The sequence below is a fragment of the Perca flavescens genome, chromosome 8, assembly GCF_004354835.1.
Source record: "Perca flavescens isolate YP-PL-M2 chromosome 8, PFLA_1.0, whole genome shotgun sequence".
NCBI lineage: Eukaryota > Metazoa > Chordata > Actinopteri > Perciformes > Percidae > Perca > Perca flavescens.
The window spans coordinates 3,699,490-3,722,454 of NC_041338.1; the positions used below are offsets into that span (position 1 = coordinate 3,699,490).

The window sequence follows — 22,965 nt, forward strand, 5'->3', positions numbered from 1 at the left end:
TATTTTAGCTGTTTGCTGTATTTATAACTCTTACTTTCACTTCAAAATGCTGTGTGGGTGTTGTGGGTAATGTGGGTATTATCTGAAGTATACAGCATGGCTGATGAAACGGATAGTACTCTTACCAGGCTTGCTGGTCGAACTGTCGGAGGCCTTCTTCACTGCGGGCCTGGCTCTCGGCCGGACTTTATTGAAATTTCCCTCCAGGATCCACTCATGCTGTAACCCCTCATCTGGAGTCATACGTTTGGTTGGATCCCAACTGAAAACACACACAGGAAAAAAAATGTAAGTCTGCAAGTGCAGATTTGGATTTGATCTTTAATTAAGTACCACTGAAGCATACTTGATAAAAAGTCATTTAGGGTGAACGTACGTGAGGCAGCGTTTGATGAAGTCTAAGAACAAAGCGTCATTCGTTTTCAAAGCAGCTGACAGCTCCTTGGAGTTGGGTCTCCTCTTCTTCCCCTTACTGTTAGTGATGTTCCGGGGGTTTCCTTTTGAGTCTGCACACAATGGTCAAACACAGTACTGATTTACTGTCTTGGCACATTATTCCTATAGCGTTATCTGACACCTTCTGCAAAGTACTGGCCTAGTTATTCATTTATCTTATGATACCGTTGAGAAAATGCTATAGTCTACATTGTTTGTTGTGCAACATATCAAATATCCACCAAAATAAGATATAAAAAACCCTGTCTGAAACTGAAGATAAATTCTCACCAAAGAACAACCTCCTCCTCGATGCTGATTGAACAAAATCATTTGGAGGCATCCCAAGAACCTGTGAATCAAAAACATCAGGACACCTTAACACACTGAAGCCACTCAACAGCCCATATTGGAAAATTGTTACGCCTTTACATTTTTGTGAGATTTGCAAAAAATATATGTGACTGGACACACAGTTATTTCCATGTCACACCTCCATTATGCAGGAGATCTGCTCCACTTCGCTCTCTCCTGGAAAAAGAGGATAGCCCGTGTAGAGTTCAGCAAGGATGCAACCCAGACTCCACATGTCGATGGCCATGCTGTAGGGGTGACCCATGATAACCTCTGGAGAGCGGTAGAAGCGACTCTGGATGTAGGTGTACACTAATGGAAAAGACAGAAGAGACTGTGAGGGAGGCCTCAGGATAGAATATAGAAGACAGAAGTTCTGTGGACCATTTGTATCAATATCCCGACATGGTAACAAGAAGGGCTGGGACGATATGCTGTTGTCCGATTCGATTCCTTCACTCTACATTCAATTTGTATTGCTATTTTCATTCATTGTGATTCTAGAAGTATTGCGATGCAGTAGTATTGAGTACTGCGATTTTCTTTTTCTTTTTTACCAAAAACAAAAGTTGAATAATACATTTCTGGAGACAATATATCATGAGACAATCCTAAAAACTAATTGTTTTCATGTTGGCTGAGTCCTGCAGCGGTGCGGGTTCGAATCCGACCTGCTGCCCTTTGCATGCATGTCCCCATTCCTCTCCCCCTTTCATGTCTGTCCACTGTCTCTACTACTAATAAAGGGAAAAGCCCCAAAAAATAATCTAAAAAATTGTTTTCTAAAAAGAATGCACATCACATGTCAGTCAGTGAGTCTGACATTTATTTTGTTTGTAAAGAAGTACATAGCACGTATTTTCTGCATTTTCCGCTTTCTGTCTGTTTTACTGGAAACGGAAATTATGTAGTTGCCCTCGACGGTACCGTATAAACATTAAATATCAAGGCGAATCATTGGTATAAAAATAAAAAAAAAACGATTCTGAGGGAAAGAATCAATTTTAAAAATCGTCGCTAAAAAAATCACGATACATACATGACACAATTTTTCCCCCACCCATGGTAAAAAAGTATAGTTACATTATTCTCTTCGTTGAGTTTCATGCTCTTACCTCTTTGTTGTTCATAACAGCTTGATCCAAAGTCAACCACCTTGATGTTCCCTGGCCCTCTCTGAGACAGAAGGATGTTTTCCTGTTCACAAGTAGAAGCACAAACACTTTGATATAATGCTGCTGCAATATTATACTGATCCACAAGGTGGAGCAAAATTCACACTGTTGTCCTGGGGACTTCTTTTTTTTGCAGTTCAATTCATCAGCGGCAGGACAGTGATTCAGTCGAAAGGTTTTGTTGACCATATTTTAAATCGTTTTATATATTCTATATCACAAGAATAAGTGTAAGAATAAGTCAGTACCGGTTTGAGGTCACAGTGGATTATCTTTTCCCTGTGCAGCATCTGCAGGCACCTGAGAAGAGCGTGGGTGAAGCGGCGGATGAGAGCGAGACTGAAGCCCTGGAAGTTGTTTTTTTTTATGAGCTCGTACAAGTTCACCCTAACGAGAGAAAAATAAAATGGGATGAGTGTTTTTCTGTTTTTTACATCTTTACAATACTGTTAAATTTTCCTTTTTCTATCTACAGTATGTACTGTACTTTGTTCATTACATAGCACCGTGAGCTCAATGTTCACTTATAAAAAGATGCACCACGTGAAGAACTTCTTCCTGTTCCACAAATAAACGCTCTGGGGAAAAAAAAGGCGGCTAAGTTTGATGTCACTCTACACTTTGCACTACCCTTAATAAAACATCCACTGACTGTCAAGCGCACACTTAAATAATCTGTGATTGTGCACACGTTCAGAGGGGAGACAGAGACACAGAATGTGTCCTCCTGCTATTTCTTGCTACTTGTAATAAGCATAAACTTCTTTAGACTGTGTAACAGGAGCCTTTACACCATGAAGCAAGACGGGGTAAGAGATAGGGCCCCAATCAGGGCCTTAACTAAAGGATTCAGTGACAGTAATGTTAGACAAGGTGGCAGTCCAAGACAGCCTTGAAAGGTCATTCAGCCTGAGTGATACACAGAACTATCTCCCTTCAAATATATAAGATATCAGTGGCCATCCGCGCTAAAACATAGATGGCTTTAAGGTACACAGGTGATCACTTGACTCCTAATTGATTGCGGTCACGCAGTGTTAGAATGAATGGAGACAATGATCTAAGCGTGCTGTTGTACCTTGGGGAAGGTGGCTAACCTTGAATACCTTTGATTAAGAGATGAATTATTCAGTAATGTCTTTAGTCTCCTGTTAAACTAACTTCTGAACATGCAGGCCTTCTTGCTTGCCTGCGTGCAGAATGCGAGTGAGCATACTTACCCGAGAAGCTCAAAGGAGATGCAGAGGTGATTTCGGAAGTAAAAGTACTCCTTCATGTGGATGACATTGTGGAGGTTGTCTTTGTCTTTCCTCTTTATAACATCCAGGATCTTCAGCTCAACCAGAGCTTGGTGATGAAACCTACAAACACATTACATAACAGGAGGTGTTAAATTGAACTGAAATTCAGAAAATAGCACCATGCATTTCTGATTTTCCAGGTATTGCAGGGCTAGAATAAATATGTACAGTATGTATTCCCGTTCTGATTTCTGACATGCCACAATGGCGATAAATAGGACTCCTTGGTCATTTTTGATTTATTATATGAACATTTTTTGCTGTTGATTTTTTTTTCTTCACATCAATCCCTTAACCCTCGTATCGTCTTCCCGTCGACCATGCACTTGCTGTCCTCCGGTTTGGCTTCCCCCTTTATAAAGCATAAAGTAGCCTATACATTATCACCCAATTCTGGATTACAGCTTCTTAGCCAACGTCATAACTTATTACCACTAGTTTTACATTTTCTTTTGGAATTGATGTTCAATAAACCTCACTTACTTGAAATGATGCCTCATTTGTTTTTAAATAAGCAGATATTATGAATTATCTTATCTAATAGTTAAGATCAGAGGAACATATGTTTATGGATTATCACAGATCTTCACCAGGGTATACATCAAGTAGTGATCATCAATTAGCGTATAGGACCATCCATGTTATTTTTGGGAAATTTGGTTAAAAGAAACCCCTATTTCTGATATAGAATCTCTGAAAACGGGTCAAATTTGACATGAGGGTTAAATCCTTGGATATTTCTTTATGTCAATCCTCCCCCGGGACAGATAAGATCGGCTAACGCAGTGCAGAGTTCTCTTGGGGCATTGCTCTGGCAGTTTGCACCATTTGTTTTCTGTATTATTGAAGTGGTGGCAAGACCCGATTGCTCCTGCATCTAACCTACAGGACCCGGGCAGACGCTGCCACAGTGGGATCTTTAATGACTAAGGACAGGTAAGATAACACCCCGGGGTGCCGACTTCTATCAAGCTAAATCAGGAACTCAGCGGTTTGGCAGACTTCCGAAATGTAAAGTGATCATGACGCAGGCATGTGGGAAAACCTCACAACAGGGAATCAGATCTCAAATAATTGCCAAAAATCGACTCCTCCAATGTGAGAAATAACTTGTTCTATCGAGTATTTAGTGAGGTACAGTGTTGTCTAAATGAAAGAGTAATACAGTATGTATTTCATAAAATATTAAAGATATTTTCCAGGAAAGGTTCAATCGCAGGTGACTTGGACAGAGTGAAATGTAATGAATGAAATAAATCACAATGAAATGTGTTTGTGCACTTGTACCTTTTCTTATTGCGTATCATCTTAATGGCCACGAGTTCGTTGTTCTTGTGGTCCAGACATTTCAGGACCTGCCCAAAGGAGCCTTTCCCAATCACTTCAAGCACTTCAAACCTGTAGCCAATGTGGTCATGCAGCACCTGGAAAAGCAAGAGAAAGAGCACTGTGGATATTAAAGCAGACTTCACGTATGCTTTTACTGAAATAAAAATATCCATCACTTAGCAAAATGAACTATATTATGAATAAATCCACACATTGTAATTTTGTAATTTACAGAATTGCTACTTAATGATTATAGATGTGATTTACTCAATGACACTACAGTTGTTAGGCTAACCCTAACCCTGTACTTTGCTGTAATTGTCAGTTCAAGCCTGTAACAATGAGCCTCAACGGAGACATTCAAGTCTAAACAACCCACTCAGCCTTAAGGCCCGGACACACAGAATTGTCCGTTGGACAGTCTGGCGAGGTCAGTGACTCGAGTCCGTTCGGTGTGTTCCGTGCCGTCGTCCGTCTGAGGGGCCGCCGTCCTTCATTTTGGACGATTTGACATGTCTGATCGGCGGGGCGGGCACTGCCGGCAGTCAGACTCAAATGACCCATCTGATTGGTAGAGTGCTAACCCGGAAACGGGGAGCGGAATGAGCGTGACTAGAGTCTCTTTAAAGTGACCTTTGTTGATCTGAAATGAAGACAGATTCAGCAACTGCACGGCCTATTTCTCGCTTAAAATGTTTTCAGAAACACGTTTCGGTGAACTATTTTAGTAAAATACAAGCCGCCATGAGAGTCTGTCTTTAAATTTCCGGAGAAACAAGACCCACGTGACGCGTTCGTCCAATCAGCTCCCGGTTTTCATTTTTGGGCGACAAGACAGATCAGCGCCGCTTGCTGTTATGGAGACGTATTACGTCTCGTCGCTTTGGTGTGTTCCGAGGCACTTTTTTGACCAATTTGGGGAGACTGATCAGCCCAGCTGTCAGCTTTGTGTGTCTAGGCCTTTAAAGGCATACTATGCAGTTTCCGTTTTTTGTCAAACAGCGACCCCTAGAGTCACGGCTGAGTATTTGTATTTAACGTTACTGTCATATGTAGAGCCGTCTCTGCATTCACTGCACTGATTTTGCGGGGTGCCACCTACCAAACTTGCATTGCTGGTTTTGCAAGCGGCGTCCCACCCTGCTTTGCTATCGGGATGATTCGCCCTACTACGAGTTCGTTTACCACTGAAATTACTTTAATTTGCATATTGTGCCTTTAAACAGCTCTGCCTCTGTCTCGCCTGACAGTTCAGCCTGTTGACACTGGCTTTGATGACCTCAGTTCAGTTTATTGTGTACAGTATTAAACAATGAAGTCAAACCAATAGATGGCGGGTTCACGTCTGCAGCTGCTGAATTAAGGTCATATGAAGGCAGCTCAGGCAGATTGAAAGCCTGCATATGTGTGTGTGTGTGTGTGTGTGTGTGTGTGTGTGTGTGTGTGTGTGTGTGTGTGTGTGTGTGTGTGTGTGTGTGTGTGTGTGTGTGTGTGTGTTTGTGTGTGTGTCTTCACACATTTTTAGTTCACGTTCTTACTTTTAAATTATTTCATTTTCATGTCTCTGCACAATTGCACACATGCAGATGTGCGTTTCAATTGGGCTGACATGAACTCTGAATAACCATGGGGCCTTTTATAGATCAGGGTTTTTTATGATAAACAAAAATGTTCTCATGATTGACAGCACTGCTGACAACATTATGAATGATACCCTACATTTTCAGATTTAATTCTTCCATACCTGTAGCTACAGTGTGAGTTTACGTTTTTTTTCTAGCATTTCCTTCAAATTAGCTAGAGTACAAAATTATTGTAAAGATTTATTTTATTATTTTATTTATTTAGTAAAGATGCTTACGTATATGTCTTACATACAGTATATCTTTTCCATGATATTTGAAATGTGTGTGCCAGGCTTGGGTTTCAACCAGAAAGCTTGTATATGTACTGCTTTTTGGCTTCAATAAAAAAAGCACGTGCCATAAGTAATGAGGAAGACTTTTCTAAAAGGTCTCTGCTTGTTACCGCTTACAAAAAACAGACTTCATTTTCATATCGAACAGGCCACCCGTCTTACCCTGACGTAGCTTCCATGCTCGTCATCGTATCCAGAGTTCTGCGGTGTTCCTTGGGAACCCTCGATCTTCTGAGAGCCCTGACCAAGGAACCAGATCTCTGCGTAGTCCATGATTTCCTCCTGCTCAAACTCCGTCAGCCGGTCCTGGAAGTTCTTCAGTGCCTCTGCAACAGGAAGTAAGAAGAGGAGGGTGGGATGAGTCACGATCATATTGATTACACCTCTGCCAAGAGCAGAGGATTGTGAACGATCGACTTAAACGTCAGCACGCTATTTTTACAACATCAAAATTGTTACTTAGTTACATGCCTGTCTTGAAAAAACACCCTTTAAAGATTCAAAATGTGAAATACCATTACTGTTATCCTGTTGCATTGTATTGTTTTCCAGGATTACATACCTAGGGGAGACATGGGTAACCTTTGACCCTCATATGCCTTCTCTTTCTCCAGCTTGTTGCTGATAATCTTGCTGTTGCGGGAGACAGACACTTTATCCATTGTTGCACCAAACCGCATGCTGAACTGCTGGGCGGGCTTCGGCCTCTCATCCTGTACAATAAACACACACACACACACACATGCACACACACACACACACACAAAGGAAGCAGAGTCCCTTTGTAATTACGAGCAAAGAAAAGATAAAGTAACTACAGTGTGGCCTTCATAATGTGTTTTCACAGTGGGCCGTGTCCCTGGAACTACTAGTTTTGAGTTAAATAAGCTACTGTTGAGAAATATAGATGCTTAAATCTTTTTCTTCCCATCAGAAACATAACAAAGCATTATAGTTCAAAACTAGCTGCCACTGTAGGATATTGCAGGCTACTGGTGTATGAGAGCCTCACCGGGTGTGTCTGATAGTTGTTTTGGACCCCTTTGTTGGCAATTTGGGGCAGGATGTTGTCTGATGGCTGATGTTGGTTTTTGGCATTGCTGACCACCACCTGGACCACCGGTGGCTCAAGCTGAGGCAAGGTCCCTACACCAGGGCCAAACTTCTGTAAATCAGAGGGATTTTTTTAGTTTTACTGCCTTGAACAGAAATGAACATTAGATTTTTTAACAGTGACAAAAATAAGATAGACTCAGATGATGGAGGAAGACATTTCAGTCTGGTTTTTTAAACTCCAAAAGCCTATAATGTATAGAAATGTGTAAAAGACTTAGATGAAGGCAGACTGCAGTATATTCGGCAAAAAAAGAGAATATTCAGAAACATCATCAAAGACATTGTCAACCTTCCACAGCTAGAAGGCTTTTAAGATCTTTATTTTTCTGCGGGGAATAACCCACTGTGCAGCACATCCACAAAAACAAAAGCATCTGTAGAGAGTGGGCCAGTACTGTAAGTGTGAAGGCTAAACGGATTATTCTTTTTACAGTGCAGCTACAAGCTTGTTACATCCCCTTTTCATTTTTTCATGAGTATGTGTCTGTGTCAGGCTGCAGCTCCTCAGTTTTGGCTTTATGTTCTCAGCTAGCGCTCTACATCCCTTCCAAGTGCATTTCGTCTGCAGGGGCTCAGGTGACCAGGACCCCCAGCAGGTAGCGGCTGGAATTACTGATCAGGTTGAGAGTGAAATGGGGACAAAGCCTGTGAGGCTGGGTCCTGACAGAGTCTGTCTGTCTGGTTCATTGGGGGAGGTGAAGAACAGCAACCTGCTTTTCACTGGCTGCCATCCTGCTTGCTCTGTGAGCACGATTACATGTGTCGCTGCCTTGCAAGGCTCTGCCCTGGCAATGATGGGCAAAGTTAGACCTCTGTCGTATGCCAAGCTCTCTGGGAAAAATGAGATCTCCTACGGACGTGTATCAGCATCAAGAGGGGTATTAGAGAGTATATTTAGGACACGTTTTCACTTACTGGACTGCAGTTTCACCCAAATTTCATGGAAAAGTTCAAAACAGAGCTGCCCCTGCACCCTGCATGCTATCATTTAGCCCTCCGCAATGTACTGTATTGGCAACATAATAAATTCTTTAATATTAATTATTAACAGCATTCCAGGAAAAAAAGCTTTCCTATCCACGCCGTAGATATTTCATCTCACGTGTTTAGAGCTGCTGCAGGATCTGCCAACTTGGTTATGACGCATAGAGATAGGGCTAAATATAGTTGCAGGCACCTGCCACAACAAGCAAAGGAAGTAAACGCAGCTACGTGACTGTACATAACCATGCTGCCTTAATGAGCTGCACTTGTATCAATGAAAATCAGTGATGCGTTACACATGACCACATGTGCACAGTCACATCCATGTTTTCCTAACGAGGAAATACATGTTAATATAGATGACTTGAATTGGGAAGCTCACCGCAGACATTTTCTTCTTTTCTGAGGAGCTGCTCTGTTAATATTCAAAACATCAGAATAAGTCTCTATGATGCTTGTCACAGTCTTTTATGTCTAATAGGATTCTGGTGTAGCTCACTGCATGTGTATGAAAAGAAAAAAAAAGAAGAAAAAGGATGAATATTATCTCTCAGGAAATGATTCCAGTACACCTCAGATAACTCAAACACTAAGGGAAAAGATGCCATAGTAGTCGATACATGTTGAGGGTAAGGGGTCAGCTGCTGCAGCGTCCAGCAGGGGGGAAAGCGCTGACCTGTGAGCAGGGTCGGTTTGTTCCAAGACGGTTGCCCTCTGCTGGGAGTCTGTGAGGGTGAGGGAAGGCCTCCGGTCGTGATGTCTGTGGGAGGAATGAGAGCAATTTATAAAATGTGCTACAAGATGAGAAAAAAAAAGCTGTGGGCACAACACATTTTTATACACAACATCATGATCTCCGATGTGAGATTTAGGAATCCTTTGACACCATGAGAGATGGATTAAAGCAGTCGTAAATAATAGCAAATAATACCAATTGAATAGCTTCCTGTGTTCATTCGGCCTGGACCCCCAGTCTCAATAACACACAGTCCGTGGACAGCTGAGCGAGATTACCAGAAATAAGGCACTTTAGGTACCAAAAATAGATTACTTCTGCAAAAAAAACAGCAACAGTCATTTCTGTGTACCTGCTGAGTTGTGCAGGTGTGTGAACATGTGCCTGGCAGCGGGTGTACACGCGCATCCAAGACTGTGCAATGTGCTGCAGAAAAAGGGAAGCCTTAAATGTTGTAATAAAGCAAAAGTTCCTGATTTCTAAAAAGAAAAGATGTCACATGCATTTGGAATGATTGTGCACGATTCTCTCCGGCCCCAAGTCAGCTTACACGTGCCTTAGTAATCAGCGGGTGAGCGTGCAGCTGTGTTGGGCGACACCATATGGGTGAAATAAAGCTTAGCCCCACGTGGTATATGTGCTAAACTCCCTCTGTCAGTCGGGGAGGGAGGGAGGGAGGGAGTGGGTGGGTGAGACAGGATGGGTGGGGTGTTGTCCACAGGTGCTGGATAGGAAACAGCTCCCCAATCATAACCTTACACTAAACCTTCTAATTGAGAAGCAAAAGCAACATCAGCTGTCATGACGGCATCGTCTGCAGGAGGAGGATGAGGAGGATGAGGAGGATGAGACACTGAACTGACTTCGTAAAATTGTACTGGTCACTGGATACAAGTAAACGCATCCTGCAAACGCTCACTGGCTTTGCCATTCACAGTACAGTTGATCTAATTCTTCAGTAAGACAGGCACACAAGACATAGCCAAAGAAGGGTATGGCACAATAATGTGGTCATGTTACAATCTCAGGAGCACTGTGAGTGACAGCAGGAGCCATAGGTCACTGTGGCAGATTGGCTTCTAAAACATCACCTGCACAGGTCTGCTCTAAGCCTGACTAATGAGCACTTAGCCCAGTTGAAACCAGGTGACATCATTGCACGTGCCCAAGTGCACACACTTTTCTGTATTTTCCACCTCTCCTATTATTATAACATGAAATAATGAGATTTCTCTCAAGATTCAAAACAGCAGGGGTTAACTATTTGTCAATTTCGCAATCTGTGCCTAAAAACCAGGTTTGCACAAGAAAGTGAAAGACATATTGTAATACTTTAAACACAGTGTTGGACAGAATTTCACTGTACGATACAGTAAATTGTCTTTCTTGTGTATACGTAATTGCACACTCAAATGAAACACACATGAAAGAGGGCATTTGCTCCTAATGTGCCAACGAGTTTAAAGGTCCAGTGTGTGGGAATTTCTCCCATCTAGTGTTGAGATCATATATCGCAATCAACTCTCTCGCGCCACACAGTTCAAAGTAGGTATTACAGCTACGGTAGCCTTCACACTTCAAAAAGCCGGTCTCTTGCTCTTTTCAATCTCCTTTTTCTTTTTCTGGGCAAAGAAGAAGAAGACTCCTGTTCCTGAAATTTGGATTTTGAATATGTGTGGTCCTCCATGTTTCCGTATTCGAACTTGCCGGGGCCGGGAAGCTACGATACCCGTTAGCTACATTAGCAGCACCTGTGAGTTTATCATGTGACAGCGAAAACGTGAAAGGCGGAGCAGTGTGTCCTGTATGTCCCTTACCGGCTAACGTATTTCAAGATGGCGCATGAATATGGAGCGTCTACCCCAGTTCATGCGGAGGCAAATGTAAAAATTTCAAGCCAAAAAAAATACTTGGAATTGATGGTGGTGGTAAATATTCATAAAAAAGGACAAGTTTGTGAACGGGCAACACAGATTTTGATAATGAACAACTAAGCATGTTACACACTGGACCTTTAAATGTTGTTACATAAATAGATGAATGGAAATGAAGACGGGAAACAGAAATCAGGAGCAATGCCGACTCTGTTTCTGCGTGACTGGGGGGTCTTTGCTGGAGATCACGGTCATCACAGCAGGGGTGTGAGAGCAGCTTTGGGTCCTCAAGGGTCAGTTGGTCAGAGTGTCAGCAAAGCAATAAAACCAGGAGTAACTGAGGGTAAACATCAACAAACTGTAAAACTGGGCCTACTCACACTGTCAGCTGTGGATAATCACGCTGCCCTGACGTTTTCATTGCAAAAAAACAGGCGGGCAACAAATGTGAAAGGAAGATCACTGATCTATCCACGTGATCAAAATGACTGTTATATGTTAGGATAATTGGTATGTCAAAGCAAACAATCGATTATTATTAATTGTTGTTACTAAAAACAGTAAAAAAAAGAAGAAAAAAACGAGCTGAAAAACGGTGAGGGTTAAATTTACAACACTTTCCATGTAAGGTGTGAAAAAATACACCAGAACGCATATAGACTTACAGAATATGTCAGCACAACAAACACTGAAGTAAGTAGGCTAAACAACGACTGAAATAGAAATGGATCAGATTTTTCATCAGAACTTGGCATGCGGTCTGGAGACAGGGGCCAGATTACAAAATAAGCATTTAAGTGGGATAGAGGAGAAATGGAAATAATTCCAAAGTGAGAATGACTTCACATTCTTGGCATGGATTGATACACATACATCAAAAATGTACAGTAAATGGTAGACTTTTCATTTGAATCATTGTAAATGGATACCTGTGAAGGGGGTTTTCCCAAAATGGAATTAGCCTGGAATGAAGCCCTGTATCTGGGCAAATTATTTCTATTCCATAGAAAAGCAAATCTGCAAGTTCACTACAGAGGAATATTAAAGTGATACAATGGGAGATATAAGTATGGTAATAACAATATTAAAGCTCTCTTGTTGATTGAATAAGCAGACCAGCCCTGCCATTATTAGAAAATCATAGATACACTCTGATTGACCATAGCCTATATTGCTTTCAAATGGATAAGAGTATACATACAGTACAATTACCCACGGGAAATAGCTATTTTACCAACCAACCAACTTGCCAACAAATCAAAGCGCCTCACCTTGTTATTTATTTCTGGCAACATGCTGTGTTATCAGTGTCAGCCTTTACCACTGATTGGCAATCCAAAAACAAACACAGGGGGAGAGATTACAAAATCCAAGAAAGAGTCATTGTATCCAACTCAAAACCAAGACGCACTTTCCACAAATTCGTGAAGAGGACTGAACCAACACTGGCGAGTACAATCCTGATGACTGATCAGATCCACATAGCCAAACCTGCCGTAGTCCTGGTTTTGTTTGCTTTTACGCGCACAAGCTGTCGTCAGAGAGGAGATTAGCGAGCGAGTACAAGCTGGTGAGGGTCTGTGCGCCTTGACGCATACGCCGCTAAGACATGAGACAGCCACCTGTTCAGGTTTCTGCCCGCTGACAGCCGGGGCTTTCCCGATATAGATTTGTTTATTATCCGTTTGCTGTCGTCCACCTACACCACGCTGTGACTGATGCGCTCTCCAACACCGACTGTACAGAGAGGGTTCACATATAGGCTACACCGACGCACGCACGTCGTGGCCACGCTCAATTTACACTGACTGTTATGCAGACCGCTCGCTCTCTCAAACGGAGATCCAGAGATCCTCTGCTATGTATAAACGGTGTCATGGTCCATGCAGTCTCGCTGTCATTCTGGAAATCTAATCTTTCTTCCGCCATTGGAAAAAATTCGGACAATTTCGTTTCCAGCGAAGCTCACTTGTTTCAAGTGTTTTATATCGAACGATCCGCAATGTACACTATCAAAGGGAAACAGAATATAAGATGGGTCACTCAACAAAATATCGAAGATCTATTAAGTTGGACTGCATTGGAAACAAGTTATATAATATCACTTGATTAACAGATTTTATTTGTTAGGCTTTCCTTTCTCTTATAGCTCCATTTTAGTAAACTATGTGCCAGGGCTCTCAAACCTAGGCTATTATTGTCAAAGAAAATAGATTTCTTTCACTCCCCTTTTGCTAAGATATTGTGCTTAATAATAATGAAATAGAATAATTCCTAATTAAAAAAGAGAGATGGCAGCTTCCCTTGTTTCACAATGACTAATCACTAAACTACTGCAGGAAACAGCTCAGTTGCTCCATGCCTTGAGGAGCAGAGGTAGCCTACTGTCCAGGAGCTGAATATGATTAGATGTCAGCTGTTATGCAACAGGATGAGCTGCTATCGAGGAAGCTGCACCTGCCTATTCCACTCTCACAAGGGCTTAACTTTGGGTTCAACATCAGGTGGTTGAGATCTCCACTTTTGAGCAAAATGGAAATTTTGAGCATTTCAAACACTTCATTTTCTGCATTCTGGTAAATTTTTCTGCAACAATTTGAGTCTTTTCGGCACCAAGTGATGGTGTAAAGGAAATTATAATGTTTTTTTGGGGGGTTGCGCTGGCCGCTTTTGATTATTGGCCAGTGCAACCCCCCTGTAAATTACACCTATGAACTCTCCTAATCAAAGGTGCAAAGAGTAGTGGCTGGGCTGGCTTAGTGGGTAGAGCAGGCACACATATACTGAGAGGTTTTTTACTCAGTAAGCAATGCGATTTAAAATGTAGCAAATACTTTAAAAAAAAACATACTTAAGTAACAGAAAACGTACAGATTTTAAAAAGTAGGGATGCACCGAATCCAGGATTTGATGGGGTTCGGTTTCTGCCGAACTGTAGAACTTTTTTCCACCGAACCGAACCCTACGATTGCACTATGCGCGCTACGCTGGTCGATGTAATGACGGCGCCGTTGATTGTTTACGTAGGTGGAGCGTTCAATGCAGTAGGCTGTGAGGAAGTGAAAACAGAACTGGTGAGCAGAAAAAGTATTGTTTGGCAGTACTTTCAGTCAAAAGAAGGCGATTCAAGTCCAGCTACATGTTCAATCTGCAATGCCGATTTGTCTCGTGATGGCGAGGACGCTAAACAATACACAACATGGCCGCTGTTAAAACATTAAACATCCAAAAGAATACGAGTTGTGCATGAGGGAATCTCCAGACAGCAGCCAAAATGCAGCAACTTCAGGTACGGCAAAGGAAGGACAGTCACTGTTTACTTCATTAATGTGTTTACTGTGTTCATGGACTGAGGATGGGAGTAGGATTCGGTATTCGGTTTCGGCAGAATCTTAACCAGCGGATTTGGTAATCTCTTCCCTAATCTGTTGTTGCATTTAACAAGTCAACAATACAATAAAAACACAGTTAAATCACTGGAGCTAGATTAGACATCTGCTACAAGATTGCAAGAATGCAAGATTCTACAATTTTTGGACTGTGATCGGCCCCTGCTGGTGGAGTGGCCCTTCTGGAGAATGGGGGAACAGGAGGACGCAAGATGGGGACAAGGTTAGAGATTGGAGGCTCCTTGAAATCTGGCCTCATTATCAACAACAAGGGCTGCAGTAGGAGGCATTCATTTTATACAACCTAGATTACAACCGGAGCAGAACAGACCAGACTGTATATTTGTTTGTAAAATACTGCTACAATGTTAGACAGGATTACACATTACTTTGCATCTAATTGTATGTCCATGTCTACACTGTAACATGATAGGAAAAATTATAGTGAATATGATGAATACAATTATCGTAGAACCAAAGAAATAATTAGTTTAAATGAATAGCTAGGTTAGTTTAGCATAAAGACTGAATACGTGTAAAAACATCAAGTCATGGTTTTATGGGGTTAGGTTTTGACCTTGTCTTGTTAACCTTTAGACAGAGCCAGGATAGCTGTTTCCAGTCTTCATGCTAAGCTAAGCAGACCAGCTGCTGGCTGTAGCTTCACATTTAGCATTTAGATATAAGGTTGGGTATCGTTTGGGTTTTTTCAGATACTGGTGCTAAAACGATACTATTAAAATGGTGCCGGTGTCTAAACGGTGTCTGAACCGAAATATATATAATATATTTATAATGTATATAATATAAAATAAAAAAGGAGCACAAAATGACAGTTGGTGACATTAAAGAACGGCTTGTTTATTTCTAAGGCCATATGTTCAAAACTAAATGATCTATTAATAATGTAATAACAATAACTTATAACAATGACTTTTTTCACTAGTAAATTTCTTGTAAATGACAAAAACAAGCACCAGATGGGAAAAGGGTATTTTACAATAACTTAAAATGCACCACAATGCTGGTGAGTTTCAAGTTAACGCACTGTTTGTGTTGTTTTTCCGACAACGGCAGCTGCGGACTGTTACGTGTTGGAATCCTCCATAGATGTCTATATACCTACAGTATGGGAATCCTCTACAGGGAAATACAGTCACACTTTACACCGCTTAACGTAAGCTGTCAGCATTTTAACCATTGTGTTAAATCCAGCTACTAGCGTCCCGTGCAGCGATGATTCTAAAAAAAAAAAAAAAGAAGTCAGGCACCGAAATGAGGCACCGATATTGTCGTTCTTATTCGGTCTCGTTACTACCGCATTACATCGGAACCGGTGCCCTATTGGCCCCGCGTTTCGGTACCCAACCCTATTTAGATATGAGATTGGTATCAATGTTAGCAAGAAAACGAATAAGCATATCTCCCAAAACTGTCAAACTATTCCTTTAATATCAAAACATGCAAATGAAAAATGCAAGTCATCCTCAAGCTCTAAACTGTTATACAGTATCTTCAGTATAGGAGAGATCAAATAGTCCTACATCATCAAACCGCAGGCAAGTCAGCCACTGTAAACCTCGCCACAGTTCACCTGGGGGAGTCATTATGCAGTGCGCATTTTGTCACCCAGGTGACAACGCATTGGTAAGCAAAACAATGCAGATACAGTATATCTCTATGGCAACCAAAAAGAAATGAAACAAAGCGCCACACTTACCCTAACACAGTAACCCTAACCCTGACATAACCTAAAACCAGGAGGACTGTGTTACTGGTAAGCCATTCTGAAAATAGAGCCTTAAGTGCTCTGAACAGGAAATAAAAAACAAAAGAGGGATAAAGACAGAGTGCTGGCATGTAGATATTTTTTGGGTGTGGGTGGTTGCCTGACGTCCCGTCTTGACTCTGTTGCTTCCGAACTTACCTCTGGTTGGACCCTCCTGTTTCTGCCCCAGCAGCAGCCCTGGAGGAGGCTAAAACCACAACAGGCAGGCGAGGTCCCGTCTTCCCACATAACACATCTCCCCCATGCTGCCACAACCACACCCTGAAGCCCACCTCCCTCAGCCTCTAGACACCATTTCCAGCCGGAGGGGAGGAAGTTTCTCGGCAGGTCAGGGATCAGATAGAAATCCTCCGAAGCAAAATGAAGGACGATGATGATGATGAAGATGATGCCAGGCCTGCATTCCCGCCTGCTTTTAGTCTAGAAAATGTAAGTCATGGTGTTCCTCCTTAACTCCATGTGACAAAATAATGATACTGCAAAGTTCAGTAACGCTCACTTTCCATTGTCTTCTGTAGGTGTGTACAAAATCCTGAACATATGACTGACGTCTTAACTTCCTGTAGTTCTCTCCCCTACACTCTGGACTCTGCATATCATATTCATATAAGGTTACATTCTGGTTGGTTGAGACCTTGGCGCCCTCGTTGTTTTCTTCCTTGTCAGCTTCCTCCAAACTATTTGTCTTTGCTCAGGCAGAGGAGAGAGGCAGGCTGCAGACAGACAGTGAGAGGATGCTGTTGCTTTGTGCTGTTGATATAATCGAGGAGGGAGTGCTCTCCGTCTTTGCCGCTGCCAGTGACGTATGGATGGGACTCCACAAGGGACCCATCCTGAGCCGGAGACACAGCAGGTTCCCGGCACTTTCCTTCCTGTAAAGGAGGCCTCTGGGAGTGCAGGTTGGGGGGGCTGTGGGACATGAGACAGAGAGCTCCTGTAGATGCAGATCCCATCATCCTCAGACAGCGAGGAGGTGTAGCTCTAAAGGGCCTCCCATGTGGTTCAACGGACGTCTGAAACTTCCCTCCGCCTTCTCACTTGCTTCTGTATCTTAGAGACATCGCCAGAGGGGCTGTCAATCCCCCCTCTCTCTCCCCATCCATCTCTTCTTCCGTTCTCCACCTGCTTTGTGCTGCCACCAGCCCCTGTGGACTGCTACAGTCTTTCTGACAAATAGTGTGTAGGTGAAATCTTATCCCACCACACCTTGGCTGCCCCTAGCCTGCTGCCTTCTGCACACGCAGAGTCCACAGCGGGACAGGACACAGTGTCTGAGTATGAGCTTTATACTGACGGTAGTCATAGGGGAGTGTTGTAATTACCTCTCTGCATCTCTTTGTTCATTTTTGATGATTAAATGACTTACTAGAGGAGTTAAAGGGTGATTAAGTACCAACTCTCTACCTCAAGTAAGTTCACTTTAAATGTTGTCAAACCAAAGGGCACGTCCTCTTGGTGACCAGAACATAAATTCTGCCCCTCTACCAAAAATAAAATCTGTTCATCGCCTTGTTTTGGTGACAGGAAAAATGTTGCTATTTCTGTAGCATGAAGCACCAGGCTACTGTATTCCATTACTGCCCTGTCAGCCATTCTTGATGCTCATATTGAGAGCGCTAGCTGCTGTATCTCTTTCTTCCTACATTTCTTTGGGTTATTCATTTTCAACATTTATGAAAATCCCAACGATAGCAGAATATTTGACCGGCTGTTGGCCTCCTGGCCAACACCTTGCCCACGTGTTTGAACCATCAGGTCAGATCCGGGTAAAGTGGACAGCCGGTGGTTGGACGAGCTACACCAGGCCAGATGAGACTCAGTAAAAGCAGGGCCAAATGACCTCCTCTTAGAGGACCACAACCTGGTGCCTTACAATCTGTTGGGCCCAGGCTAATCGCTGCCATGTGCCAGACGAGGCAAAGTAAAGCGAGGTGAGATGCCAGCCAAAACAGTCTCCTTCCATTTGGCAGAGAGGAGCGTGGGTTTGACCTGTCTGGCAGGTGGACTGCAGCATCTGCAGTTTTAGCTTCTCAGTGACAGCCTGTCACCATGTGAGATATGGGTCGGGTTCACAAGTTGACACAAGCGCACACACATAGACACACTCTCAGATGCACAGCCACTTATAGGCTCAATGTGGCTTACATATGACATGGTAATGGTGCTTGGCAATAGAAATCGGTCAGGTAGGGCAGATTAACAACAGTGTTTTCAGCTAATGTTTCTGCTATTTATGAATGATAATTAAGTGGGCAAAGACTTGAAGGACCCTTTAATCACATGTGACATAAAGTCATGTTTGAGGTCAATTCTCTGTCTGTTTAACAAATTGTGCAAATGTATATGCCACATAAATCCAAAACTAACCTTTTGCTATAAATTGGTTATTATATGAAGACTAGGTAGTTTCAATGCCACATGGGTTCATATTTGCACAGGGGCAACTGACTCAACTAGAAGTACTGTCAGAATGGTAGCTGATGAACAACCAGCACACAGTCAGTGTATTAAAAGAACATCTGATGAGGTGTTGTTATTGCAAAGTAATTACAATCAACTCAAGTTCTGAATGTTTTTCTGATTATTATCCTCATTCTCTATCAAAAGTACTGAGGGATTTTTTAAATTTGGATTTTGTGTGTGTGTGTGTGTGTGTGTGTGTGCGTGTGCGTGTGCGTGCGTGTGATTGTAATGGACACAGCTGAAAATTAAGCGGGGCTCAGGCCAAGCCAAATCCCATTAGTGATTTGGAGAGGCTCACTCCACCTTGGTGAAGGGGGTGAGTCAAAAAACGAACTCCTTAATTCATTTTGTGTCCAGCAACAGTAGCAAAAGCCACTGTTTGATTGTAGCAAAGCTCTGTCAAGGTCTAAATGGGCTAATGTTTGCTGGGTATAGCTTCAGTAAGGAACATTCTATATATATACACTGTGTGGGGTGTCAGCTTTTCAGTGATATGTAAATGTAGCCACTGTGTTAGAGCAGAGGGTGACAGCAAGTTGTTGTGTTTAGATGACACATGCTATACCTGCATGGTTAATATGGTGGCTCACTACACCCCTTATAAAATAACTGACAAAAAAAATAGATCAAATCATTAAAAATGTAGATTGCAAACAATCAAAATGCCATTATAAAATCATACAATTATCACCTCTGTAGTTATTTTGTACCATTGCTACTAGCAACCAAATAGGGCTGGACTATAAAGGTGATCTCCATCATGTAGTTGAAATGATTGGTCGGACAACAGAACATTAATTGACAACTATTCTGATAGTCAAGTAATTGTTTCAGTCATTTTTAAAACATATTTTTTTTCTCTGTTTTATATATCGTGGTAAACTGAATGTCTTTGTTTTAGTTTGAGTTAGTAGGACAAAATGTATAACATGTAAGCAACTCTATGTGTGTTAAAGAAAAAAATCATAACTAATTTAGCATGTATCCTTAATTTGGAAAACAGAAATTTGCGGACAAATAAACATTATTATTCATCATCTCAATATGATTCTGTTGAAAGTCAATAGGTAACACAGCATTATTGCATAGTCTTCATTATATTTGTTTGTGCTTCTTATTTAGAACCTTTGCCTGCAATGACATTGTTTCTGTCACATACACTGACATGAATACTTTTCCCCATAATATATAACCACTTTTGTGTATTTGCGTGTTAGGGTGGGGGGGTTGATGGAGGTGAAGGTAGACCTAATTTTTCATATTTGTGTCAACTGTGCCGGCCCGTAGAGACCACTTTAATACAGAGTACACATAATCCTCCCGTGCTTCAAAAAACATGACACATCACTTCATGCACTGTAATAACCACAAACATACAGATACAAGAGCTTCCTGTCTGTCTTCTTTGTCAGACAGAGACCCGGACTGTCACAAACATTGCCAGAATTACAGCTCACCACAGTCCTCGTTCCCTGGCCTAGTTCAGCAGATGATTGGACCGTGGTGATATTTTAAACAATAGCCTTTTTTAAAGGTGCTGTAGGTAGGATTGCGAAGATCGAGGACTTAGCCAAAAAATGTGAACATCGACAACTTCTTGGTCCCTCTTTCCGCTAAAGCCCAAAATGGTCTCCTAAGCCCCTCCCCCCACAAGGGAGAATGAATGCGTGTGCATGAGCAATGACTGACATGCAGTTAGACAACCCCCCGGCCCTGATTGGACGATCTGAACAGGGAGTGGTGGATTTTAACTTAGCCTACTTCGGATGTCTCGTGAGCTAAACCGAGTATCACTGTCACTGTGTCACAAACCAAAGCATTAGGAGTTTGTTGAAGCAACGAACGTAATAATAACTTAAATTTATATAGCGCATTTTAATGAAACCCATGGATGCTTACAAGTAATGGTACAGGGGGACAAGGGAAAAGAAAATAGTAAGCCAACACAAACATGGACTAAAAGGACTAAAATGTTTGCGTTAAATGGAAGGGGGGCGTAATTATATGTTAGCTTCTGACGTACAACCACATTGCACATTGTAAAGTTATTAATTAATGAACAGACATGATACATACCATTTCAATACCAATACAGGGCCAATTCGGGGTCGGTTTTGAATCATTTAAAATCCCGTATTTGTCTCCATCTGTTAAAAGCCCGTCAGAGTGGGACTCACGTTATCACTGTTGTCTTTCAGTTTCCCTTTTAGCTTTTAGTTGTTCTTCATTTAATTTCCTTCTTTTCTGTGATGGTCCTGACCCAGAATCAACCATAACTACAACAGATAACGTCTAAAATAACATAAAAATATAATTTTTTACCTGGCTCAGCTGGCTGGATAGGCTAACACTGGCTTTTCCGGTGTTACAAAGAAATCTGTGACCCATCACAATGTGTTACTGTAGCGCCGTCTACCTGCCGTAAATCATTATGTGACTTCGCGGGACAAATCTGACCTGGGCAGAGGCCTTACTAAAAACTATATAAAAATAGCGTTCTTTTCACTGTTAATCTCATTTGCTGTTACAGGTCATTTAAGATCATTGTATGAAAAATAACAGAGCTTTAGAAACATTAAAAAGTTACATATAGTCACTTTAAATACAGACAAACCTAGTCCTATGCTCCATAACTATACATAACATATACAAACAAACCTCTTTCACACAGCCACTGTATTCATAGTTCTGTCCTCAAATCAGTCAGTACTCTGGAAACTCTATTCCTCCTACTTTGCAATCTCACCATCTCTCCATCCAAGACGGAGCCATCAAAGAAACATGACCTGAAAAAATGGCACTGATACAGCGTTTTCTTTTGCCCTTTTCTTGATTGAATTTCTTTTTGCAAAGCATTTCTTCAATACAAAGTGAGAGCTTTCTGTGTGTATGACCCTGGCATTAACATTAGAAATTAGAGCATGCAGGTAAAGCAATGGCATTACGGTGTTGTATATAGATAGAATGGCTGTTATAAAAAAAGTCCTAACTTCCTAAAACTCTTATGTATAAGGGTTCAGTAAAGAAACACAGTGCACGTTTGGTACAAGAGGACATGCAATTCTTACTTTCATTATTTCCATTTCCATCCATATATTCTGTTAATTCCATAAACATGGCAATAAATAGAAATGTCTGCATAGTAATACCGTGAGGAGTTTGCTGATGTCCTGACCAATTTAAATGATAAAAAAATTGTTGGCATCCCAGTTTTGCATACTTTCAGTTGTTGTGTTCAAATCCCAAGAGAAAATATTAAAAAAGTGTCAATAATCAAACATGTTAACAGGCAAGAAGCGCCTTCAACTGCTCCCAATACAACCTCTACTTAAAACAGCATCGTCGATACTTTTCAGAGCAACATAATCAGCTGTCATTCTCTCCAAATTTCTTAGCTATGGAAGCCTTACCTCATTAATCATTCTTTCATCTAAGATCTGCTGCTTCCCATTCCTGGAATGAGACCCGACCCAGGGCCCCATATTCTGGCTCTGCTCGCCCCGCAGAACCTTACTGTTATTTCAATACAGCCGATCAGGTGAAATAACTGGCACACTTGCTGGACAGCTGAGGCAGGTGTGGCGTTAAACTTGCACAGGTGCATGTGTGTCTATGAGATTTCTCAAGCCTGTGCGTTTACCTCCATAATCAAAATGTGTGTGTGTCACAGATTTGTAATGCTTGATATGCTTACAACACTGCAGGCTTTAGCCCCTATCATGTGCAGTGCAGGTGTTGACCTGAATGCCCCAGACTCTGCCCTGCCAGGTCTGAGAACCTGAGGATGTGACCTGTGTGAGTGATGATGGCCTGGCATCTCTGGGGCCACACACATGGTGCTCAAAAGGCTATGGCGCTGCCCCCAATAAACCAAAACCTCTCTGCAACACAAGTCACCACATCTCATTTTCAAGAATCTGCCCCCTATCTTTTTACTTTCTTCAAATCTTCCTGCCATTGCTAAAACCAGCTAAAACGGCCAGTCCCTGCCTGTAGCCCGCCCTTCTGCCCTCTGAAACTGTTTACCCAACAGGGGTGATGGGCAGAGGTGAGCTTTGTCACCCAGGTAACATGAGCGTTGTCCAGCCTTCGTTTGACCCCA

The 22,965-nt window shown here is 42.0% G+C and overlaps 1 protein-coding gene across 4 annotated transcripts in view; it reads right to left on the reverse strand.

The window, feature by feature from the left end:
- Window positions 1-22,965, reverse strand: part of dyrk4 (dual-specificity tyrosine-(Y)-phosphorylation regulated kinase 4) — a 35,412-nt gene that overhangs the window by 2,109 nt on the left and 10,338 nt on the right. Inside the window, exons 1-13 of one of the 4 annotated variants that reach the window (XM_028586445.1) lie at window positions 12,494-13,020; window positions 9,289-9,372; window positions 7,525-7,677; window positions 7,075-7,225; window positions 6,675-6,838; window positions 4,553-4,689; window positions 3,185-3,325; window positions 2,213-2,351; window positions 1,905-1,986; window positions 929-1,101; window positions 727-787; window positions 377-506; window positions 126-262 (exon numbers count right to left, since the gene is read on the reverse strand). In XM_028586445.1, the coding sequence (XP_028442246.1) occupies window positions 126-262; window positions 377-506; window positions 727-787; window positions 929-1,101; window positions 1,905-1,986; window positions 2,213-2,351; window positions 3,185-3,325; window positions 4,553-4,689; window positions 6,675-6,838; window positions 7,075-7,225; window positions 7,525-7,677; window positions 9,289-9,372; window positions 12,494-12,517 (1,576 nt within the window). In that variant the 5' untranslated portion in view covers window positions 12,518-13,020. Of the gene's footprint in view, window positions 1-125; window positions 263-376; window positions 507-726; window positions 788-928; window positions 1,102-1,904; window positions 1,987-2,212; window positions 2,352-3,184; window positions 3,326-4,552; window positions 4,690-6,674; window positions 6,839-7,074; window positions 7,226-7,524; window positions 7,678-9,288; window positions 9,373-12,493; window positions 13,021-22,965 lie in introns of those variants that run through there. The other 3 variants (XM_028586444.1, XM_028586447.1, XM_028586446.1) reach the window with 3 other exon arrangements.